This window comes from Camelina sativa, chromosome 3, assembly GCF_030686135.1.
Source record: "Camelina sativa cultivar CO46 ecotype springtype chromosome 3, ASM3068613v1".
NCBI classification, from domain to species: Eukaryota; Viridiplantae; Streptophyta; class Magnoliopsida; order Brassicales; family Brassicaceae; genus Camelina; species Camelina sativa.
This window is the reverse complement of record NC_141882.1, coordinates 25,777,478-25,792,455: the sequence shown is the minus strand read 5'-3', so window position 1 is coordinate 25,792,455 and position 14,978 is coordinate 25,777,478. Positions and strand designations below refer to the sequence as shown.

At 33.8% G+C, this 14,978-nt stretch overlaps 2 protein-coding genes, 1 long non-coding RNA gene and 1 pseudogene across 6 annotated transcripts; 2 read left to right on the top strand and 2 right to left on the bottom strand.

Moving 5' to 3' along the window:
* Positions 1 to 1,521: 1,521 nt before the first annotated feature.
* LOC104777736 (uncharacterized) lies at positions 1,522 to 2,907 on the bottom strand. Of its 3 annotated transcripts, none has more exons than XR_015594434.1 (3): positions 2,782 to 2,907; positions 1,951 to 2,252; positions 1,522 to 1,711 (listed from the first exon to the last, which is right to left on the bottom strand). It is a non-coding gene; the product is annotated as an uncharacterized LOC104777736 (long non-coding RNA). The 3 variants fall into 3 exon arrangements; XR_015594433.1 differs by having other exon boundaries at positions 1,951 to 2,219; XR_015594432.1 differs by having other exon boundaries at positions 1,951 to 2,360; positions 2,782 to 2,895.
* On the top strand, positions 2,788 to 4,814 carry LOC104777737 (shikimate O-hydroxycinnamoyltransferase). The gene is made up of 2 exons (XM_010502044.3): positions 2,788 to 3,657; positions 3,732 to 4,814. The coding sequence occupies exons 1-2, from the start codon at positions 3,127 to 3,129 to the stop codon at positions 4,617 to 4,619; spliced, it is 1,419 nt and encodes a 472-aa protein (XP_010500346.1). The 5' UTR covers positions 2,788 to 3,126; the 3' UTR covers positions 4,620 to 4,814.
* An 873-nt stretch (positions 4,815 to 5,687) lies between these two features.
* Positions 5,688 to 6,568, bottom strand: LOC147947704 (protein CYTOSOLIC ABA RECEPTOR KINASE 11-like). The gene is made up of 3 exons (XM_087506796.1): positions 6,442 to 6,568; positions 6,064 to 6,150; positions 5,688 to 5,826 (listed from the first exon to the last, which is right to left on the bottom strand). The coding sequence occupies exons 1-3, from the start codon at positions 6,565 to 6,567 to the stop codon at positions 5,689 to 5,691; spliced, it is 351 nt and encodes a 116-aa protein (XP_087362922.1). The 5' UTR covers position 6,568; the 3' UTR covers position 5,688.
* A 4,548-nt stretch (positions 6,569 to 11,116) lies between these two features.
* On the top strand, positions 11,117 to 13,603 carry LOC104779208 (shikimate O-hydroxycinnamoyltransferase-like; annotated as a pseudogene). Its single transcript, XR_015594430.1, has 3 exons — positions 11,117 to 11,456; positions 11,546 to 11,787; positions 12,850 to 13,603. The product of XR_015594430.1 is annotated as a shikimate O-hydroxycinnamoyltransferase-like (transcript).
* Positions 13,604 to 14,978: the final 1,375 nt, after the last annotated feature.

The window sequence follows — 14,978 nt, the reverse complement described above, 5'->3', positions numbered from 1 at the left end:
TGCACATCTTCTTGCAAAAAATGGGTGTCTGCATTGTAATCTCTATTTTGACTGTTTCCATCCTCCTATTTGGTTTTACAAACAATTGTATTTGGACTACCAGAATTCATCAATATAATTTCTTTTCGACGAAAAATAAATAAATAATATTTTAATTAGAAAATGTGAGAATCCATATTGAGAAACCCATGAACAGCATTCAACAATGACACATGACAACTTTTAAGTAGACAAATTTTATTATAGTAAACAAACCCATAAAATCTTAACTAAATAGTTTATTTGTTGTTTTTTTTTTTTTTGTATTTTATAGATCATAAAATAAAATTACCTATCTAACAAGTTCCATTATGCATAATTTTAAATTATAGATTCATATTATTTTAAATTAATATTAGTTCATATAATTAAAAATATTAGTATGATTAAATAAATTCTGAGATTTGGAAAAAAAAAATAATATTGTGAAACAAATTATAAGATTTAAAAAAATGAAAAATATATCTATTTTGATATTATAAAAATCTTGTAATATGATATATGAAATAAAAAATATACCTAATTATTAAAATTAAATATATTTATAAGTAATTTAATAAGTTTAAAATATATTCATAGAAATTTTTATTATTGAAAATATAATTTAAAACATAACAAAATAAAGACTCAAATAAAATTCTATAAAAATAATAATATTATACTAGTGAGAAATCTAATGAGTTTTTCACCAATGGACACATAAAATTGAAAAAAAATTCTCAAAATTTTCTTCACAATATTATATTAGTGTTTGAGTCTCTCACCAATGCATATACTCTAAGGGGGTGTATTGAAATAATGATTTTGGAGGATTTGATGGGATTTAGAAAATTTGGAATTTTGATAGATTTTAGGGGAGTTGATATGATTTATGGTAAAATTCTTTCAAATCACACCTAAAAACATGAGATTTGTATTTCTGTATTTTTAACTAAACAAATCCTCCAGAATCCCTAAAATTTATTAAAATCCAAATCCACAAACTGTTTTGAATAATAGTGGATTTTAAAGTAGATTTTTAAATCATCAGTTGAATAACAATGGATTTCATGAGACTTTTTAAAATCCATGATTGAATAACATAGGATTTGTAACTTTTACACAAATCACCAAATCAAAGCTTATACAATTGTCTTTGTCATGGTATGTTTCTATTTCTGTTTGTATGAATTAGTGTTTAGTTAAGGTTTAGAGTATTGGGTATTTGATTCTGGAAATTAGGGTTCTTCTAAATCCTAATTTATTTATGTGATAGGCATGATTAAATTTAGGATTAATGAAATTATCCATGATTGAAGATGAGTTTAGGTATATATTGTTTGTTTCCACCGGTCTTGTCCATTGTTTGAGAGTAGGAGATTGGTCTCATCACCCTCACTTTAAAACTCGTTTGTGTAGTCTTTGTTTAAATGTGTAGTCTTTGTTCAAATGCAGATCCGTATGAGCCAATTATATAATAATGCTCGTTTGATCTGATCCACGTTTTGGAGCAAAAGGGCTTATTATATTATTTTATTTGCAGAGTTGGTTGTGTTCAATTATCAGTTGTTTGAATCTGGGAAATGTATAGATAAAGATCGTTTCTTGTTGTGCATCTTGTCTGTTTCCTTTGTTATTCTGATCACTTTTCAAAAGCTTTTCCTTTGTTATTACTCCTTTGAGATCACCAAACCTGTAATTATTGGAATGAAGTCATAAGTGAATCGATATAGAGATTAATTAGCAAAAGTTCTATGCTTTTTGTAGCAGTTCTTGTTTCTCTAGTTAACTGGATCCAGAACTAACCAACCCTCGCAAACTGCTAGTGATCCATGAGTTTATATTGTTCACATCTGATTTGGGTTCTAGACTTTGAATGCTCATGTTATACTCTCTATGTTTTTAGTCAAAGCCAGTAAGTAATAGTATTACCAATCTTGAGTTACTAAATAAATGGGCTTTTGAAGGCGAAAAGATCATCCATGGGAAACCTTCTGGGATAGACAACACCGTCACTGCATACGGTTTGTTCTAACTGTACAACTCCAAATCCTCGGATCTCTGCTCAGGCGAGATAACTCGGTGACAGTCCAACATGCCACTGAGAGTCGGGCGGAACACAAAAGCTCTGGTCTCTGATGTGTCACAGAGAGCGGTGAGACATCCCGATGCGATGAACTCGGTGTCCAACGCAGTGGGTTCTATAAGTAAAGAGTTCGCTGCGATCATTCAATCTAAAGACGGGACCTCAGTTACAGAGAAAGAAGAGAGTATAAAAGAACTCATGGAGATGAACCAAGGTCTGCTCCAGTCAATGGGGGTTAGCCACAGCTCGATCGAGACTGTGATCAAAACCACGGTCAAGCACAAGCTTGTCTCTAAAGTAATTATGTTTTACTTAAAATATTTTATTTTTGAAAAATATTTTTTTCAAAATTAAGAACTCCAATAAAAAGCTTCATCATTGGAGGAGCAAAATTTTAATTACTCTTTCACAAGTTCTTATTTTAAAAAAGTACAAAATATAATCTTAAAAAATTTAAAAACCTCAAAATAGCATTCTCACCATTGGAGAAGCTCTAAGACCATTTACAGTGGTGTTACTCACCCAGTTACTCATACAAAAAATTTTTATTAAAAAATAATAAAATAATATAAAAGAGAGAGAAGCAGGAAGAACGATTCTCAAATTCCTTACAGAAAAAACGTTACTTAAAATAATCCTACATCTGTCAATTCTATATATATATTTTTTTTGAGTACCTGGAAGAGTTCTCGAGTTGTAAATGCCCTAATATAATTGTCGGCAAGAAGATGGAGATGGAAAGATGAGAAAAAGGGAGAGACATCAAGACAGCTAGATGAAAGACATAATTGCATTGCCCGCAAGAAAAATAAAAATATAAATAATAAATAATGAAGTAAGTATATCCAAAAGAACCATGTGGCTTACGAAAATTCCTTACTTTTTTATATGGCTAGAATTTTGCCAACGGTCTTCTGAATATACTCTTTCTCTGACCTTATATGCATCACAATTTTGTTCCACCCACTTTTTGTTGTTGTTGTTCCAACGGTCTTCTGAGTATACTCTATCTCTGACCTTATATGCATCATAATTTTGTTATTCCACCCACTTACTATACATATATATACCTCCCTTCTCACTCAATCTCGGATCAAAGTCATAGCATAAAACTTTTTTTTGCTTGTAACAATCCCTACGCAACTATGAAAATAAACATCCGAGATTCCACCATTATCCGACCTGCCGCCGAGACCCCAGTCACTAATCTTTGGAACTCCAACGTTGACCTCATCATCCCTAGATTCCACACCCCTAGTGTCTATTTCTACCGACCCACCGGCGTCTCCAATTTCTTTGACCCTCAGGTCCTCAAGGACGCTCTTTCCAAGGCCCTCGTCCCCTTTTACCCCATAGCTGGTCGTTTGAAGAGAGACAATGATGGTCGTATCGAGATCGATTGCAACGGCGCCGGTGTTCTCTTCGTCGTCGCCGATACTCCCTCTGTCATCGACGATCTTGGAGACTTCGCTCCTTCCCTCACTCTCCGCCAGCTTATTCCCGATGTTGATTACTCCGCCGGCGTCCACACTTTCCCGCTCCTCGTCTTGCAGGTTAATAATCGATGCCTTGTGTTTTCGGTTTCTACTTTTGTCTTTCTTTTAATCCTTGTTCCTTGATGAAGTAGGTGACCTTCTTTAGATGTGGGGGAGCTTCCCTTGGGGTTGGCTTGCAACACCACGTGGCTGATGGTTCCTCTGCTCTCCATTTTATCAATACATGGTCTGATATGGCCCGTGGACTTGACCTTACCGTTCCACCATTCATTGATCGAACTCTCCTCCGGGCTAGGGACCCGCCTCAGCCTGCTTTTGATCATGTTGAATATCAGCCTTCCCCCACTATGAAGATCCCGTCCTCCAAGCCAGACCCTGATGATACCACCGTCTCTATTTTCAAAATATCACATGACCTGCTTTGTGCTCTCAAGGCTAAATCCAAGCAGGATGGGAACACTATGAGCTACAGCTCATACGAGGTCTTGGCTGGCCACGTGTGGAGATCAGTGTGCAAAGCGCGCGGACTTCAAGACGACCAAGAGACCAAGTTTTACATTGCAATTGATGGAAGATCCAGACTTCGGCCGCAGCTGCCCCCTGGTTACCTTGGCAATGTAATATTCACTGCGACACCATTGACCGTTGCAGGGGATCTTCTATCAAAGCCAACATGGTATGCTGCAGGGATGATTCATGATGCTATAGTTCGCATGAACGATAACTATTTGTGGTCTGCTCTTGACTACTTAGAGTTGCAGCCTGATCTGTCATCACTGGTCCGCGGTGCACATACCTACAAATGCCCAAATTTAGGAATCACGAGCTGGACCAAATTACCCATATATGATGCAGACTTTGGTTGGGGTCGTCCCATATATATGGGACCTGGCGCAATTGCATATGAGGGTTTGTCTTTTGTGCTACCAAGTCCTACAAATGATGGCAGCTTATCCTTGGCCATTGCCCTCCAATCTGAACACATGAAACTGTTTCAGAAGTTTTTCTACGACATATGAGAAGAGATTAGCCGCTGAAGAAAAAACCCTCGTTTTTCCCCTACTAGGGATACTCCTCGCTGAGCTAAATTGGCCATTTTGCTTCTTGTCGCAATTCATTATCTTGTGTTGTAGAGGGGGGTACCACATGCTTATGGTCTGTAACATCTGGACTATGTCATATTGGAACTTTGCTTTATCTTCAACCCCGAAAAATCTGCAAACTGCTCAAAAATCTTTAAAATTTCCTCAATGGAGCTTTTTTCCCTTCTGTGAATACCAAAAGGTCATCTGCAAAACACAAGCGTGTTAATTGAAGATTTTTACAGCACGGAAAACACAAGCTGCTTCTGAACATCTGAAAGTTACCAAAATCTCTGTCTGCTCAATCGATATACCTCTTGATAATTTTCTGGCTTAAGCAAGAAAGTCCGGAAAAAACCGTTCAGTCCCGAAAGTACAGATGCCTGTTTTGGCACAAGAGATTGAAAGTGAACAAGTTATCTAATTTATGTATCAAACTAAAAAACATACTAACCATCAACGCTCCATAAATAAGCCAAAGTATTGAAACGGGACGAGAGAGCTCTTGGTTTCTCTAGACGTACGTGCTGCATCGCATCGTAACGTTGTCGCCACCCCAACAGCCGCCATTACACTGCAGATGATTCTTATCTCCAATTATGGCTATTAACTGTTTTGTTTTCTTGCAAAGTACACTAATAACAGTGAGCATGTCGTTCACGTAATTTTCTCTTTGTTTTGACGTCTATTACAAATTTCTATAATCATAAGACCTGTGGCAAAACATCGTCTAAATAAATAAAAATGTTGTATCAGAATATAGAAATAAACTATTTAAAGTCATCAATTTACGATAAACAAACAAAATTTGGTTCTTCCTCCTTCACAAACTAAACATAACATATAATGACATAGAGACATACATAGCTTTTCAAATGTGGGACTTGAGTGAAGAGTTAATGAGATAATGTCCCAGAAATTTACACACAAAACGAAAAAAAAAACGTATAACACACTTTGATTAATCATCATTATAAGATGAGATGGGGATTGAATATCTATCTGATCAATAGGGGTTCCTATGAGGAGTCTGAGGAGCAGAACGAGGAGGGTTTAAAAGAGGTTGAAGTGCCTTCACCACGATGCTCATGTTTGATCTGAAATTTGCCTCATATTGCACATAGGGTGCAGCCACCGCAGCAAGCTGATCATTATATCGTACCAAATGTCAAATAAAATCAGACTCATGAAATGGTTCAATCGTCATGCATGTAGATGAACACGGACAGCAAAAAGTTTTGCAAGAAAAAGGTAACATGAGAACTGTGGTTTCGCTAGTTTGGTTCTAATGTTAGCACTCAGATAAACTAGCTAGTCTTCAAAGTTGAAACTTCTACGCTCTTATAAAACAATGAGAGGAAAGCAATTTTGAGATTAATACCTTGGCAACAGCTTTGGGAGGGTACTCTCCGAGTAGTCTTGCATCAACGCATTGCTTCACTTTATCTTCACTTAGTTTAGGGGTTACCTGAGACAACACACAATATCTTTAACAATAATTCATTTCTAGGGAACATTTAGAGTCGCAGTAATCTATATGGAGAAAATTCTTGCTTCTTCCAGCGTCTTAAGTTGTTTTGACATCTTAAGTTTGGCCTAAGGAGGGCTTATTATCTAAGTTTCTTTGAGGTTTTGACCCCATTTTTGTCATTTTTTAACAGACTAAATGAGTTTATTACGAATTTGGTCTTATTAAAAGCCTCTCTTATCGATTCAGCAAGCCAGAATAAGAAGCAGAGAAGAATGCACTAAACATTACCCATGTCACTAGACTTTGTTGTCCACGCGGTAAGGTATAATCTACTGGTTTACGACCCGTCAGAAGCTCCAGCAGAACAACACCAAAACTGTACACATCGCTCTTGGAGCTCAACGTTCCTGTCATTGCATATCTGAAATACAGAGCAAAAATATTCAAGCTTTAGATTCTTCAGTGAGAAGAGATGCAATAGTACGTACGGATAAGAAAAGAAGTGGTAAGAAAAAAGAAATCCATGTGAATGAATAAACTCTACTAATTTACTATAGTCAAATACGTCACTGCATCCTATCTTATAATATGAAATGGTTTTCTCTAACTTTCTCTGCTAGTGCGACACGTGGCATTCTATTGTGACACATTTCTTTTTTACTAATTTAAAACTAAATATTTTTTAATCTATTTTATTTTATTTTTATCTTATACTGTGTATAGTTTGCTTAAAAGTTTTCTTTTTCACGTTGTTACAAAAATATGTTTCTATCAACTTTTAATTTTAACATATAATAAGATTTTTTCTAATTTTCTCTACCAGTGCGACACTTGTCGCTCTATATTTGTGACAAATATCTTTCTCACTAATTTAAAATTAAATATTTTTTAATCTAATTCATGTTTTTTTAACTTATATTGTGTATAGTTTGTTTAAAAGTTTTTTTTCACATTGTTACAAAAAACAATTTCTACCAACTTTTAGTTTTAACATATAATATATTTCCTAATGAAAGCATATACCATGTAACCTAAAAATAAAACTACTAATCAAACCAATTAAAACAAAAAATGTTTTAATACTTTTAAAGTAAAAACTGAAACCAAATTAATTTATGATAGACTAATTTAAAAATACAGAATATGTTCTAATATATTTTAAAAATTACATTGTATTCAATAATCACATATATTGTATTAAAGACAAACTCAAATAAAATTATTGTATTGACTATTCTATAAGTTACTGGTAGACTATTTGTAAAATGTATGTACTAAAAAAAATAACATAATGGTATCATAATATAATTTCTTAATCACCCCATGAAATAATAGAAAACAATAGTTTCCAAAATTAATTTAAAGGTAATTATACTATTTATTTTTAAATGATTAGAAAATAGAGATAATATATCGAATCTAAAAAACATTTAATTTGACACACTTTTTCATGAATTTTATTCATAATTTAATGCGAGATATAGTATAAGATATTTCATAAAGTTTTGTAACATGAGCCATATTTTAATATGCATTATTCCAAAAATTATATTAAGGGTGATTACGAGATTAGAGAGTAAACACTAGAGCATATGGTAAATCGGGAATACACTTATTAATTATTAAAAATCATTGGTATATCCTCTGAGTAAAACATATTGCCTAGATTCACAATCTCATTAGTATGAGAGAAAATTCAGGTTTCAGAAGCTTAGTTTATTGATTGGTCGGAGAGTTCATTTCTTTGATAATTAAAAGAACATAATGAATAAGAATATAGTCAAGGACCGAGAAATAACCCATCATCATAGGAGTATAACATATTTTCAGCATTCATATAGAGTTTCTAATTCACTAGAAATTTGTTAGGAGGCTAATTGAAGAAAATCAAACAATAGCAACATATTGTGGAGTTAAAAAGAAAATCAAATATTAAGATTGAGTTAAAAGAATATATATATATATATATATATTTGTAAAAGCAAAAAGATCAATATTATCAATTGTTTTTCTTTACGATTGAGACTAAAACATAATTTTTATTTATTTATATTCATGGTTACTGAGTTTCAGAATAATTTTTTGATTATAGAGATCTAGCGAACCATCATATAAGTTTTAATGGCATCCATAAATTAAAGCTTTAGAAAAGATGTAGGGAAAGATGAGATTTATCTGGTAATATTTGCAAACTATTTTCATTTTGAATGTCTAATATATGGTCTCTACACAAACTTCATGTGTGGTAAGACTATTTCCAATATATATTCTATTTTTTACTCTAAAATAGAGCATAGTTTTTTTTCAATGTATCGCTCTATTTTTGAGTCTAAAATAGAGTTAGTGTAAAAAATAAAATTGAATATAAAGTAATCCTACCATTTACTCTAGATTATAGTAAGATATAGAGTAGAGTTGGAGTAAATGTTACTCTATAATAGAGTATTGACTTTAAAATAGAGTGGGGTTGGAGATGCTCTAAGAACCTAACAATTTATCACAAAATAATAAAATCCGAAACAACAGAACTTTGAGGGTTTTAATTACTTTAATCAAAAATATTTCTGATATGTTTTGTTTATTTTATTTTACGTCAAAACATTAAGAACCGTATATATATATATATATATATAAAGGAACACATAATAAACATTTTAAAAACAAAATTTTCATAAAATGTCTATTTCAAAAATATATTTCAAAATTTAATATCCCCTATATATCAAAAGATAAACATTTTTAAAGAAAAACTGATGTGTCGTCGCCAGAGAGCTTTGTGCCTAATGTATTACTTGCCCTTAATATTCTATAATATACATAAAACTTCCATTACTATTCAACTTATTTATAAACACAATATTTTGTTCCTATAAATTCTAAAATTGGTAAATATTATTAAAATATTAATAAATATTATCCCCTACATGTTTTCAAAATTATTTTCAAAACCTATGTATTATAATATAATAAAAAATTATAACATGAGATGAAAAAATATATAGTTAGATCATATTTTCAAAATATAAATAATACTATTATTTCTTATTGTTTAAATTTTTTTGACCAAAAAAAACTTGAAATTAAGTTTGAATAGTAGATATTGGTAAATCTTTAAAAAACAATTTGACGGCATCTTAAATTTATTTTAAACTAGAAAATATTTAAACTTACGCAAATCCTAATTTTAAGTTTTCCATATAATAAATTTCTGATATATAAGACTAACGTATATTAAAGATTTCTTCATTTCAAAATTAACATATTAAAAAAAAATTAATCTTATTATATTTTAATATTATTTCTTAAAGATTTTGAGGGACGGATTTTTATAGATAAAGAAATATTATACCCCTTATGGAGTAAGGCTACCGGGACGGGTTTAACCCGCTTAAGAGTTTAGGTCATTCGTTTCGAGAAGTTTTAATCTTTTTGATGGCTTTTATCCGTTTCATAATTTACAAGTTTTATAAAATTCTGATTAATCACTAATTTGGTAAATGTTATATTTGGGTATGTTGTTTTGTGAATCTTAATTCTATGCTGAAACCTTTATTATTTCAAAAATCACAAACTGGATGAAACTTGAACGGTAAATGATTTAACAAATAATTATATATATAAATGTAATTCTACATGTACATAATATATTACAAACCTTACAGTAAATATAGTTTTTGGAATCAATCACATGCGGGTCTGTACGCAGTATATTATAATTAACAAAAAAAAGTTAAATATATCTCGCCCTATGCGCGAGTCTATTTCTAGTGTACAATTATGATATTGTTGACTATAATACTACCGTAATGTACAGGATAATAGAGATATGACGCAAGCTATCAACAAAAGTACGTTTCTGATACATATGGCGAAATGTTTGGTATTACAAGAATATGACACGAGCTGTATATACCAAACATTTTTCCATATGTATCAGAAACGTATATAATACAGCTTGTGTCATATATCTCTATAATACAGCTTGTGTCATATATCTCTACATGTACTACAAGAATATATGTCATTTCAGCTGTATTATATGACATATGTAGAGATATAGTACATCTAGAGATATAGGACACAAGCTGTATTACAAGAATATGACACAAGCTGTATATACCAAACATTTCGCCATATGTATCAGAAACGTACTTTTGTTGATAGCTTGCGTCATATTCTTGTATTATAGATATATATGACACAAGCTGTATTATAGAAACGTACATGTAGAGATATATGACACAAGCTGTATTATAGAAACGATAGCGATTACAAGAATATTGACACATATGTCATATATCTCTACATGTACTACAAGAATATTGTGCATTAATATCATTAGATGATAGCTATTAACATAGTTATGCTATAGTTGAAGTTTGGCTCGTACTTTTGTAGAAATGGTTGGATAGATGTATATATATAATTCATCGCATGCAATAATCGGAAGCTTAATCATACAAACAAAACAATACCTCTTTGTAGATAGCTTGCATATGTTATATCTCTCTAATTTACCCTAAGTGCTTTTGCAACTTACCAGAAATAGAACGAATAATTTCAAATTAGTGCTCCTCTAATTTTGATTAAACTAAACATTTAATTTCATAGTCGGCAAGAAGAGGGAGATGGAAAGAAGAAAAACGGCGACATTCAAGAATCAAGATAGTTAGATGGAAAAGGGAGACATAACTGCATTGGCGGCAAAAAAGGTATTGAAGTCTGTGTATCCAAAAGAACCATGTGGCCTTTCTTATATGGCTAGAGATTTGCCAACGGTCTTCTGAATATTCTCTTTCTTTGATCTTAACTGCATCATAATATGTTCCACCCACTTACTATATATATACCTCCATTGTCACACAATTTTTCGGATCAAAGTCATCAAAACATAAACTTCTTTTGCGTTTGATCTTGTAACTAAGAAAATTAACATCCGAGATTCCACCATTATCCGGCCTGCCGCCGAGACCCCAGTCACTAATCTTTGGAACTCCCACGTTGACCTCATCATCGCTAAGTACCACAGCCCCACTGTCTACTTCTTTGACCCTCAGGTCCTCAAAGACGCTCTTTCCAAGGCCCTCGTCCCCTTTTACCCCATGGCTGGTCGCTTGAAGAAAGACGATGATGGTCGTATCGAGATCGATTGCAATGGCGCCGGTGTTCTCTTTGTCGTCGCTGATACTCCCTCTGCAATCGACAATCTTGGGGACTTCGCTCCTTCCCTCACCCTCTGCCTGCTTATTCCCAATGTCGATTACTCCGTCGGCGTCCAAACTTTACCGCTCCTCGTCTTGCAGGTTAAAAATTGATGCCTTGTGTTCTAGGTTTCTAACATTGTCTTTCTTTAATTTAGTTTTGCTTGATCCTATGTTCCTTGATGAAGTAGGTGACCTTCTTTAAATGTGGGGGAGCTTCCCTTGGGGTTGGCTTGCAACACCATGTGGCTGATGGTTCCTCTCCTCTACATTTTATCAGTACATGGTCTGACATGGCCCGTGGTCTTGACCTTACCATTCCACCCTTCATTGATCGGACCCTCCTCCACGCTAGAGACCCGCCTCAGCCTGCTTTTCATCATGTTAAATATAATCCTTCCCCCACTATGAGGATCCCTTCGTCCTCCAAACCAGGCCCTCATGATACTATAGAGAGATCTAGAAGATCACAATATTAATAACAATATATTTATTATTTATTATTTATATATTTATGTATTTGCAATCATTATAGTTTAGGAAAGTCTCGTACTATATAATTCTATGTAAACTAAAGCTTATGATTATGAGAGTCAATATATTATTTCTTAAACACTAAGATGTTCTCTTCTCATCACATCTCTATCATGGTATCAGAGCAGATTATGCTTGAGTTTAGATCTAACAATCAAAATCTTTAACCCATACCTTTCCTAAGCTATTGAGCTTCTCCATCTGTTTGATTTTCTTTTTATCCCTACTTTCTCAAAAAACAAAAAAAAAAAACAAAAAAAAAACATCATCCGACTTCGTCTTCTACGGGACAAGCTTATCTCACCTCATGATATCACCAACACGAGATCTTCCATCTTCATCACTGGAGATGCTGATGGTGATACGATCTCTCCAAGATTCGGCCAAGTGACAGCCGAGCCGCCTTCCAACGAAGAAAAGCTCTGCCCCCTCTCGACTCTCCTCCATATGTGTGCCTTTTTGCATCTTTCTGCATGCCATCTTAGTTGATCTGGTCAAGTCACCATTACTTCTTTAAGCTATATGCTTCTCAACGACTTAATTATGTTGTTCCTGATCCAACTTTGATCATAAGTTTCTAAGTCGTTCACGACTTCCTCTAAGCTATTTGCTTCCTCTTGCCTTCCAAGGCTTTTACGGTATATCCGTCTAATAACATGGTTTAAGCGAGTGCTTCTTCAATCATACCAATTACATTGTTATCTATGGTCAATCTCAAGCCATCACTTCGGCTTCCCTCCATGACACCTTGAGCTTGAAGGAGCGTATAGAGAGATCTAGAAGATCACAATATTAATAATAATGTATACTATATTTATTATTTATATATTTATGTACTTGCAATCATTATAGTTTAGGAAAATCTTGTACTATATAATTCTATGTAACCTAAAGCTTATGATTATGAGAGTCAATATATTATTTCCTAAACACTAAGATGTTCTCTTCTCATCACATCTCTATCACATACCACTGTCTCTATTTTCAAAATATCACGTGAGCTTCTTCTTTCTCTCAAGGAAAAATCCAAGCAGGATGGGAACACTGTGAGCTACAGCCCATACGAGGCCTTGGCTGGCCACGTGTAGAGAGCAGTGGGCAAAGCGCGCGGACTGCCAGACGACCAAGAGACCAAGCTGTACATTGCAATTGAGGGAAGGTCCAGACTTCGCCCGCAGCTACCCCCTGGTTACTTTGGCAATGTGGTATTCACTGTGACACCACTGACTGTTGCTGGGGATCTTCTTTCAAAGCCAACATGGTATGCTGGAAGGATGATTCATAACGTTATAGTTCTCATGGATGATGTGTATTTGAGGTCTGCTCTTGACTACCTGGAGATGCAACCTGATCTGTCAGCACTGGTCCGCGGTGCACATACCTACAAATGCCCAAATTTGGGAATCACAAGCTGGGCCAAATTACCCATCTGTGATGCAGACTTTGGTTGGGGTCGTCCCCTATTTATGGGACCTGGCGCAATTGCATTTGAGGGTTTGTCTTTTTTGCTACCAAGTCCTACAGATGATGCGGCAGCTTATCCTTGGCCATTTCCCTCCAATCTGAACACATGAAACTGTTTGAGAAGTTTTTGTACGAGATATGAGAGAGAATTATATAATTTAATGTTAGACGGACTAAATCCAAGCAGGATGGGAACACTGTAAGTTTGATCTAATTATGTTATAGAATTATATAATTTAATATGTTTGTTGAGTCATTAGGTGTGTATGAAGAAACGTGAAGAGGTGTTTATGTAAGAGTCGTGACTTTTCGACTAAGACACAATCATTGGTAACGTCACGTACGGTTATGACCGTAAGACTTGTATATAAGTCTGTTGTTGTAAAACAGGAAGATAGCAAGCTTCAGTTTAATAAAACTTTCTATTATGTTCTTATTCCTTCCAACAGTCGCTTACTCTGTTTCTTCTTCTTTTCGACTAAGACCTATGGACAGTTAAATGTTTATACGCTTTGCTGCCTGTTTTGCCACAAGAGATTGAAAGCGAACAAGTTATCTAATTTAAGTAACAAACTTACCATCAAAGCATCAACGCTCCATAAATAAGCCAAAATATTGAAACAGAAAAGAGGGCTCTTGGTTTCTCTACGCATTGCATCATAACGTTGTCGCCCCAACACTCTCGCTATTACTTGCAAAGTAGACTAATAACAGTGACCATGTTGCTCACTTTTCTTTTTGTTTTGACGTGTATTGCAAATTCCTATAATAATTCTAAGAGTTGTGGTAAAACATCATCTAAAAAAATTGTGATATCAGATTTTACATATAAATTGAGTTCTCTCTATCATGTAGCAGGTTGGGGACAAGGTTATCTCCCCAAGGGAGGAAGGTGGAATCTCTCCATAGTGGAGGAGGTATGACGTATGGTTCTCACCATAAGGGAGGAGAGCGGAGCCGAGATTCTCTCTATGATTGGTCATACACAATTGTGATAATACATCATTGATTAGTATACTATATAATATATTTTTTCTTAAAAATATTTTTTGATCCAATAATTTTAGTGATTAAAAAAGCTATGCAAAAGTGAAAGTAAAAAAACATATAGTAGTTGGCTTAATGTGCTCATATAGATATTTTCTAGGTGGTGGTTAAGAATATATTTGTAATATACAATATACTTAGGTGTAAAAAACATTTTTAATGGTAACATACATAAGATTTTTGTAAATGGATATAAATTACTATATTATATAGCAAAAAGAAAAATTTAATATATTTTTGTTAATTTAATTTTATTTACAAAATTTTAAACCCGCACGTCGGACGGATCCTTATCCAATATCTTATAATTCAGAACAGAGGAAGTATTGTGTAAATTAAACGTTACATTTATCATAACATTCAATATCAACAACTAACTAAGTCATGATGGATCTACTGGTTGAAAGTTTCATGATATGATTTAAATTAATCATTGGTCATTATTATTTTCACTTCAGATAAGGATATCTTGTAACGCCCCCGAACTGTCCCTATGGCAGGACAAAACGCGGACCAGTCCGGAAGACATCACGAAGAGTACAACTGCCTGCGATCCGGCCGAGGTTCCACCAACAAATT

Excerpts from the sequence above, each read along its gene's own strand:
- LOC104777737 (XM_010502044.3), top strand. The coding sequence starts at position 3,127 with ATGCATCATAATTTTGTTATTCCACCCACTTACTATACATATATATAC. Across the intron at positions 3,658-3,731 it reads TCCCGCTCCTCGTCTTGCAG|GTGACCTTCTTTAGATGTGG; the intron begins GTTAATAATCGA and ends TTGATGAAGTAG.
- LOC147947704 (XM_087506796.1), bottom strand. The coding sequence starts at position 6,567 with ATGACAGGAACGTTGAGCTCCAAGAGCGATGTGTACAGTTTTGGTGTT. Across the intron at positions 6,151-6,441 it reads AACAAAGTCTAGTGACATGG|GTAACCCCTAAACTAAGTGA; the intron begins GTAATGTTTAGT and ends GTGTTGTCTCAG. Across the intron at positions 5,827-6,063 it reads CTCCCAAAGCTGTTGCCAAG|CTTGCTGCGGTGGCTGCACC; the intron begins GTATTAATCTCA and ends TATAATGATCAG.